This window comes from Microcaecilia unicolor, chromosome 1 (genome assembly GCF_901765095.1).
Source record: "Microcaecilia unicolor chromosome 1, aMicUni1.1, whole genome shotgun sequence".
Taxonomy (NCBI): domain Eukaryota; kingdom Metazoa; phylum Chordata; class Amphibia; order Gymnophiona; family Siphonopidae; genus Microcaecilia; species Microcaecilia unicolor.
The window spans coordinates 173,699,797-173,714,506 of record NC_044031.1 but is presented as its reverse complement, the minus strand read 5'-3'; the positions used below and the strand labels follow the sequence as shown (position 1 = coordinate 173,714,506).

At 40.5% G+C, this 14,710-nt stretch overlaps 1 protein-coding gene across 1 annotated transcript in view; it reads left to right on the top strand.

Moving 5' to 3' along the window:
- The window catches only part of ANKRD28 (ankyrin repeat domain 28), a 435,540-nt gene that overhangs the window by 364,344 nt on the left and 56,486 nt on the right, over positions 1–14,710 (top strand). The window contains exons 15-17 of the mRNA XM_030205533.1: positions 4,483–4,570; positions 4,662–4,745; positions 13,362–13,507. Coding sequence (XP_030061393.1) covers positions 4,483–4,570; positions 4,662–4,745; positions 13,362–13,507 — 318 coding nt within the window. The remainder of the gene's footprint in view (positions 1–4,482; positions 4,571–4,661; positions 4,746–13,361; positions 13,508–14,710) is intronic.

Below are 14,710 nucleotides of genomic sequence, written 5' to 3'. Positions count from 1 at the left end.
ATGATCACTGTTATCAAGCGGCCCTCGTATCGTTACCCCCTGCACTAGATCATGAGCACCACTAAGGACTAAGTCTAGTATTTTTCCTTCTCTTGTCGGCTCCTGAACTAGCTGTTCCATGAAGCTGTCCTTGATTTCATCAAGAAATCTTATGTCCCTTGCGTGTACAGATGTTACATTACCCCAGTCTATATGCGGGTAATTGAAATCCCCCATTATTATTGTGTTGCCCAGTTTGTTTGCGTCCCTGATTTCCTTTAACATTTCCGCATCCGTCTGTTCGTCCTGGCCAGGCGGACGGTAGTACACTCCTATCACTATCCTTTTCCCCTTTGCACATGGGATTTCAATCCACAGTGATTCCAAGGAGTGTTTTGCTTCCTGCAGAATTTTCAATCTATTTGATTCAAGGCTCTCGTTAATATACAATGCTACCCCTCCACCAATCCGATTCACCCTATCACTACGATATAATTTGTACCCCGGTATGACAGTGTCCCACTGGTTATCCTCCTTCCACCAGGTCTCAGAGATGCCTATTATATCTAATTTTTCATTTAGTGCAATATATTCTAACTCCCCCATCTTATTTCTTAGGCTCCTGGCATTCGCATATAGACATTTCAAACTATGTTTGTTGTTCCTAAGTACATCATGCTTAGTACTTGACAGTATTAATTGGCAATCTTTTGTCTGATTTTTATTGTTATTTAAAGATACCCGATCTACTACAATCTCTTTTGCAACCTCACTATCAGGATACTCTATCTTCCCTGTTATGGTGATATCTTTGAAAGATACCTTATCCCGAACCATGCTCTTTTGAGCGACTGTCGGCCTTCCCCCCATTTCTAGTTTAAAAGCTGCTCTATCTCCTTCTTAAACGCCGATGCCAGCAGCCTGGTCCCACTCTGGTTAAGATGGAGCCCATCCTTTCGGAATAGGCTCCCCCTTCCCCAGAATGTTGCCCAGTTCCTAACAAATCTAAAGCCCTCCTCCCTGCACCATCGTCTCATCCACGCATTGAGACTCTGGAGCTCTGCCTGTCTCTTGGGCCCTGCGCGTGGCACAGGTAGCATTTCAGAAAATGCTACCCTGGAGGATCTGGATTTCAGCTTTCTACCTAAGAGCCTAAATTTTGCTTCCAGAACCTCTCTCCCACATTTTCCTATGTCATTGGTACCCACATGTACCAAGACAGCGGACTCCTCCCCAGCACTATCTAGAATCCTATCTAGGTGACACGTGAGGTCCGCCACCTTCGCACCAGGCAGGCAAGTCACCAGGCGATCCTCACGTCCACCAGCCACCCAGCTATCTATATGCCTAATGATCGAATCACCAAGTACAACAGCTGTCCTAACCTTTCCCTCCCGGGCAACATTTGGAGATATATCCTCGGTGCGAAAGGATAATACATCCCCTGGTGGGCAGGTCCTGGCTACAGGAGTACTTCCTACTTCACCAGGGTGATGCTCTCCTTCTAGGAGACCTCCCTCCTCCAAGGTAGCACAGGGGCTACCTGACTGGAGGTGGGACTTCTCTACAACATCCCTGTAGGTCTCCTCTATGTACCTCTCTGTCTCCCTCAGCTCCATCAAGTCTGCTACTCTAGCCTCAAGGGAACGGACACGTTCTCTGAGAGCTAGGAGCTCTTTGCATCGGGCACACACATATGACACCTCACCAATTGGGAGATAATCATACATGTGACACTCAATGCAAAAGACTGGATAGCACCCCTCTCGCTGCTGGACTGCTGACTCCATCTTAGTGTTTTTTGAGTTTTTCCGTAATTTAAAACTTGCTAAAGTATTAAGGATATCAGCCTATCACTAACTTACAGTTCCTCCTTTAAACCCCAATCTTCAAGTTCCGAAAGCACAAGCAAAATTTGTTCACTTACCAGAGAAATATCCTCTTCTCCCAGAACTTATTAGAAGGAAAGCCTTGAGCAGAGGCCCCGAGTGGATCGGAACGGACCTGGGAGTCACTCTGTCGAAGGCTCCGAGGATATGCAGATGAGCTGCAAGTCCTCCACGGCACCTGAGAAGGCAACCGGTGGGAGAGCTGGGCACCTCTCAACATAATGTTTTCAATCCACTCATTTTAATTTCACTCATTTATTCCTCAATTGTCAACATTTGGGCATTATTATAGTCATCTCCCTAATGTTTAATGATAATCACCTATTGTCTTGTTTTTACATCTTCTTTTATATGTTTTATTTGCTTCCTGTTTACATGTTTATACATTGTTTTATGTTTTTCACTCAGGGTTTCATGATACCAGCTTTCAAACTTGGTTTTATATCGATAGACACATTGTCCTTTTTTTTATCTAGACGTCTTTGAGAGGTACATATATATTTGTTTTTCCATACATATCTAGATTGATTTACATTATAGATGTTCACATTGACTTGTGTTTCTGAATATCATGTATGATTGCTTTTTGAGTAGTTCTATATGTTGTTTGGTATGAGATACAGGCTATTTGATATATTTTACAGGTGTGTATTTATATATGGGGTTTGCTATATGTTGATTGATATGAGGTGTAGACTATTTTGACAATTCCATCTCTATTTGTTCTCTTGTGTATTTTTATTAAGCTAAGTTTTAGAGAATAAGAGTCATTTTATTTCAGTGAGATCATTTTAATTTATAATTGTTATGACTGTCTTTTAGCTTAGCTCCATAATATGTTTATTATTCTTTTATACTGATTTTAATTTTATTATTGTCTACAAGTAGTAGTAGTATTGGGGTTTTTTTACCTTAATTCTATAATATGTTTATTTCTCTTAGCTTGATTTTATTGTTGATTGTTAGCATTATTTTCTTGATTGTATCATTTTTGCAGTTTTTTTCTTTAAATGTATGCAGTTGTTTAAATCTTATGTTCTTTGTGTGTTTTAATTTAGACTGCAAAGACTCCTGAGGCAGGCCGGTGGGCTGAAACAATATATCTGGGCTAATCAAGCATTGTCAAGAGATCTATTTTTTGTGTCATCTTTGCTGTGTTTTGTGCAATTTTCAAATAGCCCATTTACCCAGATCCTTTGGAAGGGGTAGTAGTGGTAGACTGATCATTGATTTTTGAGGGGGGGGGGGGACAAAGAGCCTAAAAGTTCATGAGGGTGTGCACAAGACTGAAGAGTTGTCTAATCACCTAATACCTTTGCACTGTCCCTGCATGCACAAAAGAAATAGCTTTCCCCTGCCTTCACTGCTAGCCCTATCTCTGCTGGGCTGGCTGTTAGTGATTCAGATGTGCATTTCATTTTTTTTGTTTGAAGTTCTACTGTGTCACATACTGACTGGACTGTGTAGTTTGCTACTGTTTGCTACTTTGGTTTTTAGAGAGTGGTGCCCTGTGGTTGAACTGTAAAATGCATACTTTGAAATCCATTGACAGTGGCATCTAATTATTTTAATTTTATTATTCAATCCTAACCAGTGGAATGTTTAAGTATTGATCCATTCAAACTGCTCTATTCCTCTCTTCTCCAGGTCAGAAACACACAGAACCTGACACACACATGCATAGGGAGAGGGGTTTGAAAGAATCCCATGAGCCGAGCACTGCCTACTTTTCCTGCTTATTTACTTAATTCTTACCAGAAATACTAAGAACACTGGGATATAAACAGCCTAATATGAAATAAATTATTTTTTTTCTTTCCTTTATATTGTCATAAATCCAATTAAGGCTCTACTGTCTAGTGGCATATCTATTCAAGGTGTGTATGTGCGTTGCGTACGCACCCCCTGTCAGTTTATCTGCGTTCTTCCTCTGCAGCAGAAGGCAGGAGGGAGAATGCGGATAAACTGACATTTCTCACATCCCTTCCTGGCACCCCCCTCCCCCGGTGTGCCTTCAAACCACCTCTGTTGAGTCTTCACCCAGGCGGCGGCAGCAGCGGCATTCATAGGCTGCCTTCACCTGCACTTGGACTTCCTTGCATTCTGAACTGTCCTGCTCCTTCTGGCGCAACTTCTGTTTTGTGAAGGGCGAGACAGTTCAGAGTGCAAGAAAGTCCTCGGCACAGGCAGTCAGTGCTGCTGCTCGGTCAAGACTGGAATGGAACTCATTTGAGGGTACAGACCGGGGCGGGAGATGCACCTCCTGTGAAAGTATCCTGGATGCTTTGCTGCTACTATCCAAGCACACATCCTGTGTATATAAATTTTGATTTAGCCAGTTTGGCATTTTTAGGCATGCATTCACCTACAGATATAGAATATACACTGAGATTGTTTTAAGCCCTTAAATTTTTGGTCTTTGCTACCAAATTTCCGGTTTCAGCAGTGTACCTCGCCAGCATTCAGCATACTGTGAAAAAAACAGTTAAACTTTTAAGGAAGTGAGGCCAATCAAGTCTGGTCAAAACTTATCCTCTGTGATTTTGATATGCATTACTTTTTTTTTTTTTTTTTTTAAATCTTAGCCTTCTGATGGTGTTTGATCTATTTGTAGGCCATGACACCTGTGTAGAACTGCTTTTGGAACAAGAAGTTTTCCAGAAAAAGGAAGGAAATGCTTTCAGCCCCTTACATTGTGCTGTGTAAGAAAACCAATATTATTCTTATATTCCGTTTTCAGATAGATTCACTTAACTGTTTCCGTAACACTGCCTGTTTGTTTTTTTGTAATAGGATCAATGACAATGAAGGTGCTGCTGAAATGCTTATAGATACTTTGGGTACCAGCATTGTAAATTCAATAGATTCAAAAGGAAGGTAAGAAAATAATTGGATGTTGGTCACTTTTATCTTACTTCTCAGAGGAGCATTTGCCATTTGAAGACATATAAGTTAAAATGAATTACTGCTTATGGTTCTGTACTTTTTGTATGTTGCTATCCTCCATTATAGGCTTTAATTGTTCAAAACGAGTGTTCTGCGGAGTTTTAGTACAAAAGATTAAATTCTTCACTAGCAGAACAAGGCTGTCTTATCTAGAAATATTTTTCTTTTGATGTCAGTAAGTATATTCTACATATAAAATAAGTACTGTTAAAATGTTTCGTTCTTCCTAATGTTCAAAGGATTACACATGATTATTTGTGAATTTAGGGGGCCTTTTTGTGTAATCATTTTTTTTGGTGGGGGGGCAGGGGACTATATCTTGCTGTTCTCTGGTTATAAAGTACCAGTCAACCTGTTCCTTCCAAGAAAATGAGGATTAAATAAAATGAACAAAAACAACTGCTGGGCCTTGACTTTATGCTGGATAGTTGCTAATGTCAGGGAGATATGTTCTAATGTACATCTGCAATGAAAAATGATGCTTTTTATAATGAGCTGCAAATATTTAAATACTGTGCAGCTAAGTAGTAAGTGTTTAGATATAAAGGCAGAAACTTCTCTAATAATCGTCTCAATGTCACTCAGTTGTTTTTCATGTAATATTAAACACCTAATAATATACATGGGGGCGGGGGTCATCAATTTTTAAACTGCCCTGATTGAGACAAAGTCCTTGAAGTTTTTACCCCCAAATTTTGTACCAGTCTTAAGAGAGAATACACAAGTACTTTCACTTTGATATCTGCTATGGGCACAAAGCACTTTGGAGTTTTGCACTTGCTTTTTGTGTAGTAGTTTTTCATTGAGAATAATTCATATAGAGGGCTAGTTCAGGGCCGCAACCGATTTTTTGGGGAGCCTCAGGTGGACTAGGGGAAGCACCCATTCCTCTCTGCTCTCTTACCCCTTCCCCTGTTAAAAATGTTACCTTTGCCGGAGGGAATACCCAAATCCCGCTAGCAGAAGAGTTCTGTGGCCTGAACCTTCTCCAGTGTGAAGAAGTCGTCGGTGTGCATTCCAACTGCTGGCACTCTTAATGCATACTCAGTTCATGCACGCAAACTGAGCATGCATAAGGAGTACCAGCATTGGCACCTGGAAAGTGCACTGCTGACTTCCTCACACCAGAGGAGTTTCAGGCCGTGGAGTTCTAAGGCTGGCTGGGTTTGGGCATGCCCGCCAGCCATTCAGGGTACTGCAGTTTGAGTGGAAGGCCCGAGCCCAAAATGGGGGTTACACTACTGAGCTGGTTAACTATAGTGTAGTAATGTTTTGCACTTAACACAGGTTAAAAGCCATTATTAATGGTTGTTAAGTACAACGGCTATGCAGTAACTAATGGGACGTGTACAGCATATTCCCCCCTGCAATTGCACACAGACATGTTCCCTATCATTTCTTACTGTGAAGCACGATTAGCACAGATGCACCTAACACTGCTTTTTGATGTGGTGTTACATGCACCTGTGCTAACTGCACAATGTGCAGTCCACACCCAACCTCTGCCCATATCCTACTATGTCCCACACTAAGCAGTTAATGTGGGATACTTACTATACCAGCCATTTTAGCATGCGGTAGCCATTGGCACAGACCTGCACTTATGGTTATCTAACCGCATATCACACTTTAATGAACCTGCCCCATAGATTTGAAAACAGAGGCCAGACATACTGTTTTCTGATCCTGCCTGAAAAAAAGACCTCTGGGAATGCCTCCCCTAAATACAGCTAAAAGTGGCTTTTATTTTTTCCATTAAAAATAGGCAGTTCATTGAATGTGAAAATTGATTATTAAAGGGGACTAATTACTAAAGTGCATTACTTTGCATGAAACCTAGAATTTGACACATGAGACTCTTGGAAAAAAATAAAAGACGAACAAGCACTCAATGCATAAAAACAACTACAAAGAAAATATAAATAAGCAATAAAACAAACCAAAAGGTCATACTACAAAACTAAAATTGGGCCGGACTACAAAAACATGAAGAAACTATACCATCTCATGAACAAACTACTAGACACAATACTGGTTACCACAGCCAACACTGACATCCCATCTGTAGACAACTTTGCTAAATATTTCAATGAAAAAATCAGAAACCTATGCAAAACCCTACCTCAGAACAACATGGACATAGAAAACTTCATTAATGGTCTAGACCCAATCCCTGGTGAATACCCTGCTGACCGAATATGGTCAAATTTCGCTTTACTCATTGCCGACATAGTTACCCAGGCGATTAAACAATACTCAAACAGCCACAGTCAACTGGACACCTGCCCCAGCTACCTAATACGATCTGCCCCCCAGCGCTTCATAATAGATCTTACATCCCACTTAAACTTCATGTTACAACAGGGTATATACCCTCAAGAAAAAGACAACATCCTAGTCACCCCAATACCAAAAGACACCAAGAAAAAAACAAATGATATTACCAACTACCGCTCAGTAGCTTCTATCCCATTAGTAGTCAAACTCATGGAAGGACTGGTGACCAAACAACTCAATGACTACATAAACAAATTCACTATACTACATGAGTCACAATCAGGATTTCGACCCCTACACAGCACCGAAACAGTACTTCTCACTCTCCTAACCAAATTCAAGCAGGAAATAGCAATAGGCAAGAGCATTCTCCTCCTCCAATTTGACATGCCAAGTGCATTCGACATGGTCAACCTTAACATATTGCTAAGACTTCTAGAATACTTCGGAATCAGTGGTGGCACTCTGAATTGGATTAAGGGCTTTCTAACCACAAGAACTTATCAAGTGAAATCAAAATCAAACATCGTCACCGTGGAAACCAGGATGCGGAGTACTACAGGGTTCACCACTATCACCGATCCTCTTCAACCTCATGATGACCCCACTAGCCAAGTCCCTATCCACCCAAGGCCTCAACCCATTTATCTACACTGATAATGTTACATTATACATCCCATACAAACATGATCTGGCGGAAATCACCAACGAAATCAAACTAAGCTTTAAACATCATGAACTCATGGGCAAATGCATTCCAACTAAAACTCAATACAGAAAAAATACACTGTCTCATCATCTCATCCCAATACAATACATACAAACCCACAAACATTAACACCCCAGGATACACCCTGACAGCCTGAAAATTCTCGGAGTAACAATCAACCATAACCTATCACTAGAGACCCAAGTGAAAGCCACCATAAAGAAAATGTTTTTCTCAATGTGGAAACTCAATCGTGTAAAACCATTCTTTCCGAGGGAAATATTTTGTAACCTGGTTCAATCCATGGTATTAAGCCACGCAGATTACTGTAATGGAATCTATGCGGGTTGCAAGGATCAAATCATAAAGAAACTTCAGACTGCCCAAAATACAGCAGCCAGGCTTATATTTGGAAAAACACGTTCTGACAGCGCCAAACCACTCAGAGAAAAACTGCACTGGCTACCAATCAAAGAACGCATCACCTTCAAAATCTGCACAGCTGTTCACAAAATTATTTACGGTCATAGGAGCCCATTCTGTGGGTGCTTGAGCACCCCCCAATATTGAGAAAATTCCTTGTATGTGTCCAGGGAGGGGTTATTTCCACTGGGCTTAGCACCCCCAATAATTTTGAAAAGTTGGCTCCTATGTTTACGGTGAGGCACCAGGATACATGACAGACCTCATTGACCTGCCAACCAGAAACACCACAAAATCTGCACGATCATATCTAAACCTCCACTACCCAAGCAGCAAAGGACTCAAATACAAATCCACCTATGCAATCAGCTTTTCCTACCTAAGCGCACAACTATGGAACTCATTGCCAAAAGCAGTAAAACCATGCTTGACCACCTAAATTTTCGGAAATACTAAAGACAGACTTGTTCAAAAGAGCATACCCCATTGACCCAACACAAAAATACCGGTCACTTGCGACAAAATATAACCAAAGACCATAACAGACATTACCTGACTCATCTTCCCCCCTTTCCCTCTCTTAGTTCCCTCCAAATGTTTCCTACCATACATATACCTCATTATAACACAATATCACTTTGTATTCATTCATACTATGTATTTGTTCAAACCATAACCGGCTAACGCCGTTAACGGTTATATGTAAGCCACATTGAGCCTGCAAAATGTGGGATACAAATGTAACAAATAATAATAATACGCGAGGCAAAAGGGATCTTTTAATCAGCTAGTTTCCAAGTTTTCCAAGTTTATTTATATTTGATATACTGCCAATAGCAGTGCCTTCATGGCGGTTTACAATAATAAAATTAGGTTAGTATAAAAGAGTACAAGGTTTACATCATCCTTAAAAAGGATAGTTCTAAACATAGATTTTAAGGTAGTGCATCCAGAGAGTTGGTCTGGTGATGCTGAATATAGGTTCACAAATATTGTCAAAAAAAAAAATTAATAGAGGAGGAGAGGAGAGCTAGCTGGTTCTGTTGAGTGTAACATAGCGAATGTGAGGCAGAGTACAGTACTAGAAGCAGAGATAGGAATGCTGGCAGGCCTGAATAGTAAATCATATGAACTAAAGTAAGAAGCATAACAGTGGTACGATGTTTAATAGGAAGCCAATGTTCTCACTGTAATAAAGGTATAATATAACATATTTCTTTCCCCCCCATTTATGATCTTGAGTGCTGTTTTCTGAATCAGTTGTAGTCAATGAATTTGGTTAAGATGGATTCCCTTAAATAAGAACATAAACATTGCCATGTTGGGTCAGATCAAAGGTCCATCAAGCCCATTACCCTGTTCCTAATGGTGGCCAATCCAGGTCACAAGTAACTAGGAAGATCCCAAAAGACTAAAAACAGATTTTAAGCTGCTTATCCCAGGAATAAGCAGTGGATTTTCCCAAGTCCATCTTAATAAAGGCTTATGGACTTTTCTAAGCTAACTGCTATTACCACATTTTCTGGCAACAAATTCCAATTTCTTTTAAATTTACTACTTAGTAGCTTCATTGTGTGCCCCCCCCCCCCCCTAGTCTTTGTATTTTTGGAAAGAGTCATCAAGTGATTCACATCTACCCATTTCACTCCATTCTGTAATTTTATAGACTTCTATCATCTCTCTCCTCAGCTGTCTCAACTCCAGGCTGAAGAGCCCTAGCCTCTTTAGCCTTTCCTCATAGGGAATTCATCCCATCCCCTTTATCATTTTCGTCACCCTTCTCAATACCTTTTCTAATTCCATTATATCTTTAAGTTGTGGTGACCAAAATTGCACATACTATTCCAATTGTGGTCACACAATGGAGCAATACAAAGGTATAATAATCTCAGTTCTCCATTCCTCTCCTATTTACTAACATTCTGTTTGCTTTCCTAGCTGCCACTTCACACTGAGCAGAGGGTTTCAATGTATCATTAATAACAATACCTAAATCCTTTTCCTGGCCAGTGACTCCTAATTTGGAAGTTTGCATCATGTAGCTATAGTTTATGTTCCTCTTCCCTACATGCATCACTTTGCATTTGTTCTCATTAAATGTCATCTTCCATTTGGATACCCAGTCTCATGAGATCCTCTTGCAATTTTTCACATCCTCTTCTGATTTAACAACTTGTCATCAACAGATTTATTAACCTCATTCATTATTCCCATTTCCAGATCCTTTACATAGTAACATAGTAGATGATGGCAGATAAAGACCTGTACGGTCCATCTAGTCTGCCCAACAAGATAAACTCATATGTGTACTTTATTTGTATACCTGACCTTGATTTATCCTTGCCATTTTCGGGGCATAGACCGTAGAAGTCTGCCCAGTACCTGTCCTGCCTCCCAACCACCGGTGCTGTCACCCAATCTCTGCTAAACTTCTGAGGATCCATTCCTTCTGAACAGTATTCCTTTATGTTTATCCCACGCATTTTTGAATTCCGTTACCATTTTCATCACCACTACCTCCCACGGGAGGGCATTCCAAGTATCCTGGAATAGATTGAGGTTATTTCTAACAGAATGGGTTTCTGGCTCCACATTCCTGTCAAATCTATACCTGATTGGTAATCTTTTAGCAAAGCTATCAAGGTCACACTGCTGAATCACTTTAACCCTAGTTGAAAAGTGCTGAAAAGGCGTTTTCTGGCTGGGGTCCGTTTGCCACGGCTGTCGATTAAAGTATGCTTTAATGAGTTTTCCGGTTTCACTGGAGTTTCTCTACTGGAACATACCCTGCGTGGTGAGCACAGTAGTTGTCATTAGAAGGAGCAGCACTTGTCTATGTCTGTCCCAATGAGATTTTGCCGGGCCCGACCGTATTATCAAAATGAAAGATGGCCGGCCATCTTTTTTGATAATACGGTCGGAGACGCCACTTTATGGGGCCGGCCCCGTTCAATTATGGCCCTCCACGTGACCTCATAAAATAGACTCTAAGATCTATCCCCGATTTTAACATGCTCTGAAGTTCGTTCAAGCATGTGTATTTGACTTAGGAACAGTACATATGCCAAACTATGGCCTTGGGAACTCTTATGCGTAGAATGCATCAAAGTAGACCCACATTTCCATCCACATATTTTTACATGGTTGCGCAATATTTTGTTTTCTAAGTATTTTTTTTTCTCTTTTCAACTGATCTTTGTAAATGAGACAGAAAAATTACAGATATAAAATCAACATCGGGTGTTCTAGATCCCTGCCCAAATGGCTTTTTAAAGCTGCTAGGTCAGGTTTTGATGAATTATAGAGGGGGTAGACTTTAAGAGATGATGGAGCAGTTATACACCTGCTGTTAAAAAAAAAAAAAAATATATATATATATATATATCTACGTTACAGCAGTTTAGACAACTTTTGTTCTATGTGTAGTTTTAAAAAAAAATGCATGAGGTACCTGAGTGGATGGGGTGAGAAAAAGTGATGAGAAGGGTAAATGATGAAAGAGAAGTGACAAGGAAAGGATGTATTTTGTCAAACATATCCACCCCATACTTCTCAGGAGGCAGATACAAAGGACATGTATGCCATGAGTGTGACAGAGTTTCCAAGTTCATAGAAATCTATGAATATTAGTGACACACTATCTGTGATGTCATTGGGAGCCATGTTCCCTGCCTTCCACCTTTGTTGGCATATCAAATTAGCAGACTCCAAGGGGAGATTTCTGCAGTTGGTGCCTACAGCGATGGCACATTCCTTTGAAAAGTGTGGAACCCCTGTACTGCCCTGCTAAGCAAACACACTGTATCTGTAGTAAATCACATTTTAAGGAAAGTGAACTTTTCTAAACATTAATTTGCCAACCTGACAATATATTTTGTTTCCAAAGGTGTTATAAAAACACACACGCAACCTTTGGAAACAAAATATATTGTCAGGTTGGCAAATTAATGTTTAGAAAAGTTTGTGATTTACTGAAGATAGTGTTCTTGTTTAGCAGGGCAGTGTAATTTGTTATATTGGCTTCCTCAAAGACTGTAAGCTGCAACTTGTACAGAAACTTATCACAGAATTACTGTAAGAACTAAGTGGAGGAAAAAAGTTAACTCTATTTTCACATTGCTTTACTGGCTCCCAGTTGCTTATAAGGTCCTTTTTACAGTACTTATGTGAATTTTCAAAACAGTAAATCACAGTCATATTATCTGTATGATTTTTTAATATTCCTGTTCATGCTCTTCATTCAACTGAAAAATCTTTTTAACCATATCTCCAGTGAAGGGCGTTAAATTGCTAGTACATGTAATCATGCTTGCTTTTGCAGTGTGCCAACAAGTGGATTACATGGTATTTTGTAGAATGGTAAATGCATGTTTTTTAAACCGAGTTTTTATGCCTGATGCCCTGCAACCGGCTTTTCTTTTTTTCCTATTTTATGCTTGAATTTTTTTTATTTGTTTTACAAATAGGGGTTGATATTCGGCTGCCAGTGCTCAGCATTTTGCTGACTACCACTGGTGTTACACCTGGAAATTCATTGCTGGGCCATGTCTGTGTTCCAGCATTGAATTTATGGGTTTACGGAGCTGGCAAAACCATAGCCAGTTAAGTGCAATATTCAGCACTTAACCGACCATGGTGAACTGCATAGATAGGACTGACTTTTATGTGGTCCTATTTATGCGATTACCTTGGTCAGTTAAGTGCTGAATATAGGCATTTAACCAGCCAAGTGCTGGTTTTGCCCCCCCCCCCTTCGGAATGCCCCCAGAATCGCTGGTTTTGAGTTGGCTGACATTTTCAGTGGCACTAACCAGTTAAGTACCACTGAATATAACCAGTTAGGCCTAAACAAGGGATTAAGCTGGCCAGAAGCTGTTTCTGGCTGGTTAAATCACGTTAAATATTGACCCCGCCCCCAATAGTTATTTTTATGCTCATGTTATATTTATATTGATGATATCAGCTTTTAGAGTTTTATTATATTTGTTTTTGATATTTTGTTTTCTTTGTGGGGGGGGGGAGGGGGTAGTCTTCTGCCATGCTTTGGGTACCTACTGGAAAGGTGTGTTATTAAACTAGTGTTGTTTTGACACCATGCGAACAGCTTTATGAATGATAGTGAATTTGATGCTTTTCAGGACACCTCTCCATGCTGCAGCATTCACGGATCATGTAGAATGTTTACAACTTCTTCTCAGCCATAATGCCCAAGTGAATGCTATTGATTCTTTTGGAAAGACACCACTAATGATGGCTGCAGAAAATGGGCAAACTAATGCAGTTGGTAAAGAAGATTATGCTTTCTTGCTACATTTTTCAATCTAATTATCTGTTTAGTCCATGAAATATGAAAGGTCATTAATCCCTTTTTATAAATTAAAGTTATAAATTTAGTGAAAGGATAATTGACTCTTGTTGAATTAAAACAGAAACCTTTATTGCCAAACATACAGACCAGACTGCCTCAGATTTCCTTTTGACTGATCTTTTGCACTTATAAAACAAATTGAAACTCAAATGAGTAATTTAAATGATAAGCTGAGGTACTAGTATGAAGTCTGCACTGTAGTAGATCTGAAATTAGGGTAGAGCAGATTTGATGCTCTATAAGCATCTAAATCAACCACGAGGAACCTTTTCTGAAGGTTTTAATTTTTTCTTAAAAAATTAATTTCAATTTTCATTGAATGGGTATTTAAATAAGGGTAATATTTTTGCTCTGTTCTACCTATAATATGCCAGTGCAACGGCCTGTTGGTACATTAGTAGTGATGTTTTATACTTTTGTTGCACATTTATTCTAATTGGCTTACGTTCTAAGAGTGAAAGGGGTTGTATTTTGCTTAACATTTCATGAACCAGCCAGGGTCAACCAATAGGTTTCTGATGCTCCAGGCAAGCCTTCCACTGTCCCTACCCCTCTCCTCTATAAGCTAGCATCTCCCTTTCCATTCTTTATGCCCCATAGTATTAGTATCTCATCCCCCCTTCCCTTGCCTGCCCCCTCCCTCCCCTTGTCAAGGTTTCCAGCATCTTCCCCTCCTTCCCTCCCCACATGTCTGCATCTCCCATTCCCCTTGCCTACTCCCAGCCAAGATGTCCAGTATATCCCACCTTTTTCCTTCCCCCTGCCAGACCTGTTACTGCTGCCACCCTACCTCTGCTGCAGCGCAAGGCAGCAGCAGCAAAACAAAGTGCAATGCAGGGTCTTGAGTAAAGGCCTGAGCTCAAGGTCTGTGTCATGGTCACCCTTGCACTCCCTTACCTCCACGTCGGGCTCCCATGTGATGCGCCCCACTGCCTTATGTGCTGCTCCTTCCTCCAGCCTGCTTGTTTGGGAGAGTCTGGATTCGGGTTGACTCTGGTCTGCCCCTCGCTGACATTATCACCCTGGGCCTCTCTCTGCAGTCTCTTCTCTCTGCCTCTTTGCCTAGCAACAGGTCATCCTGGTTCCAGTGTCCTGCTCAGCATCTGCTTCCAGCCCTGG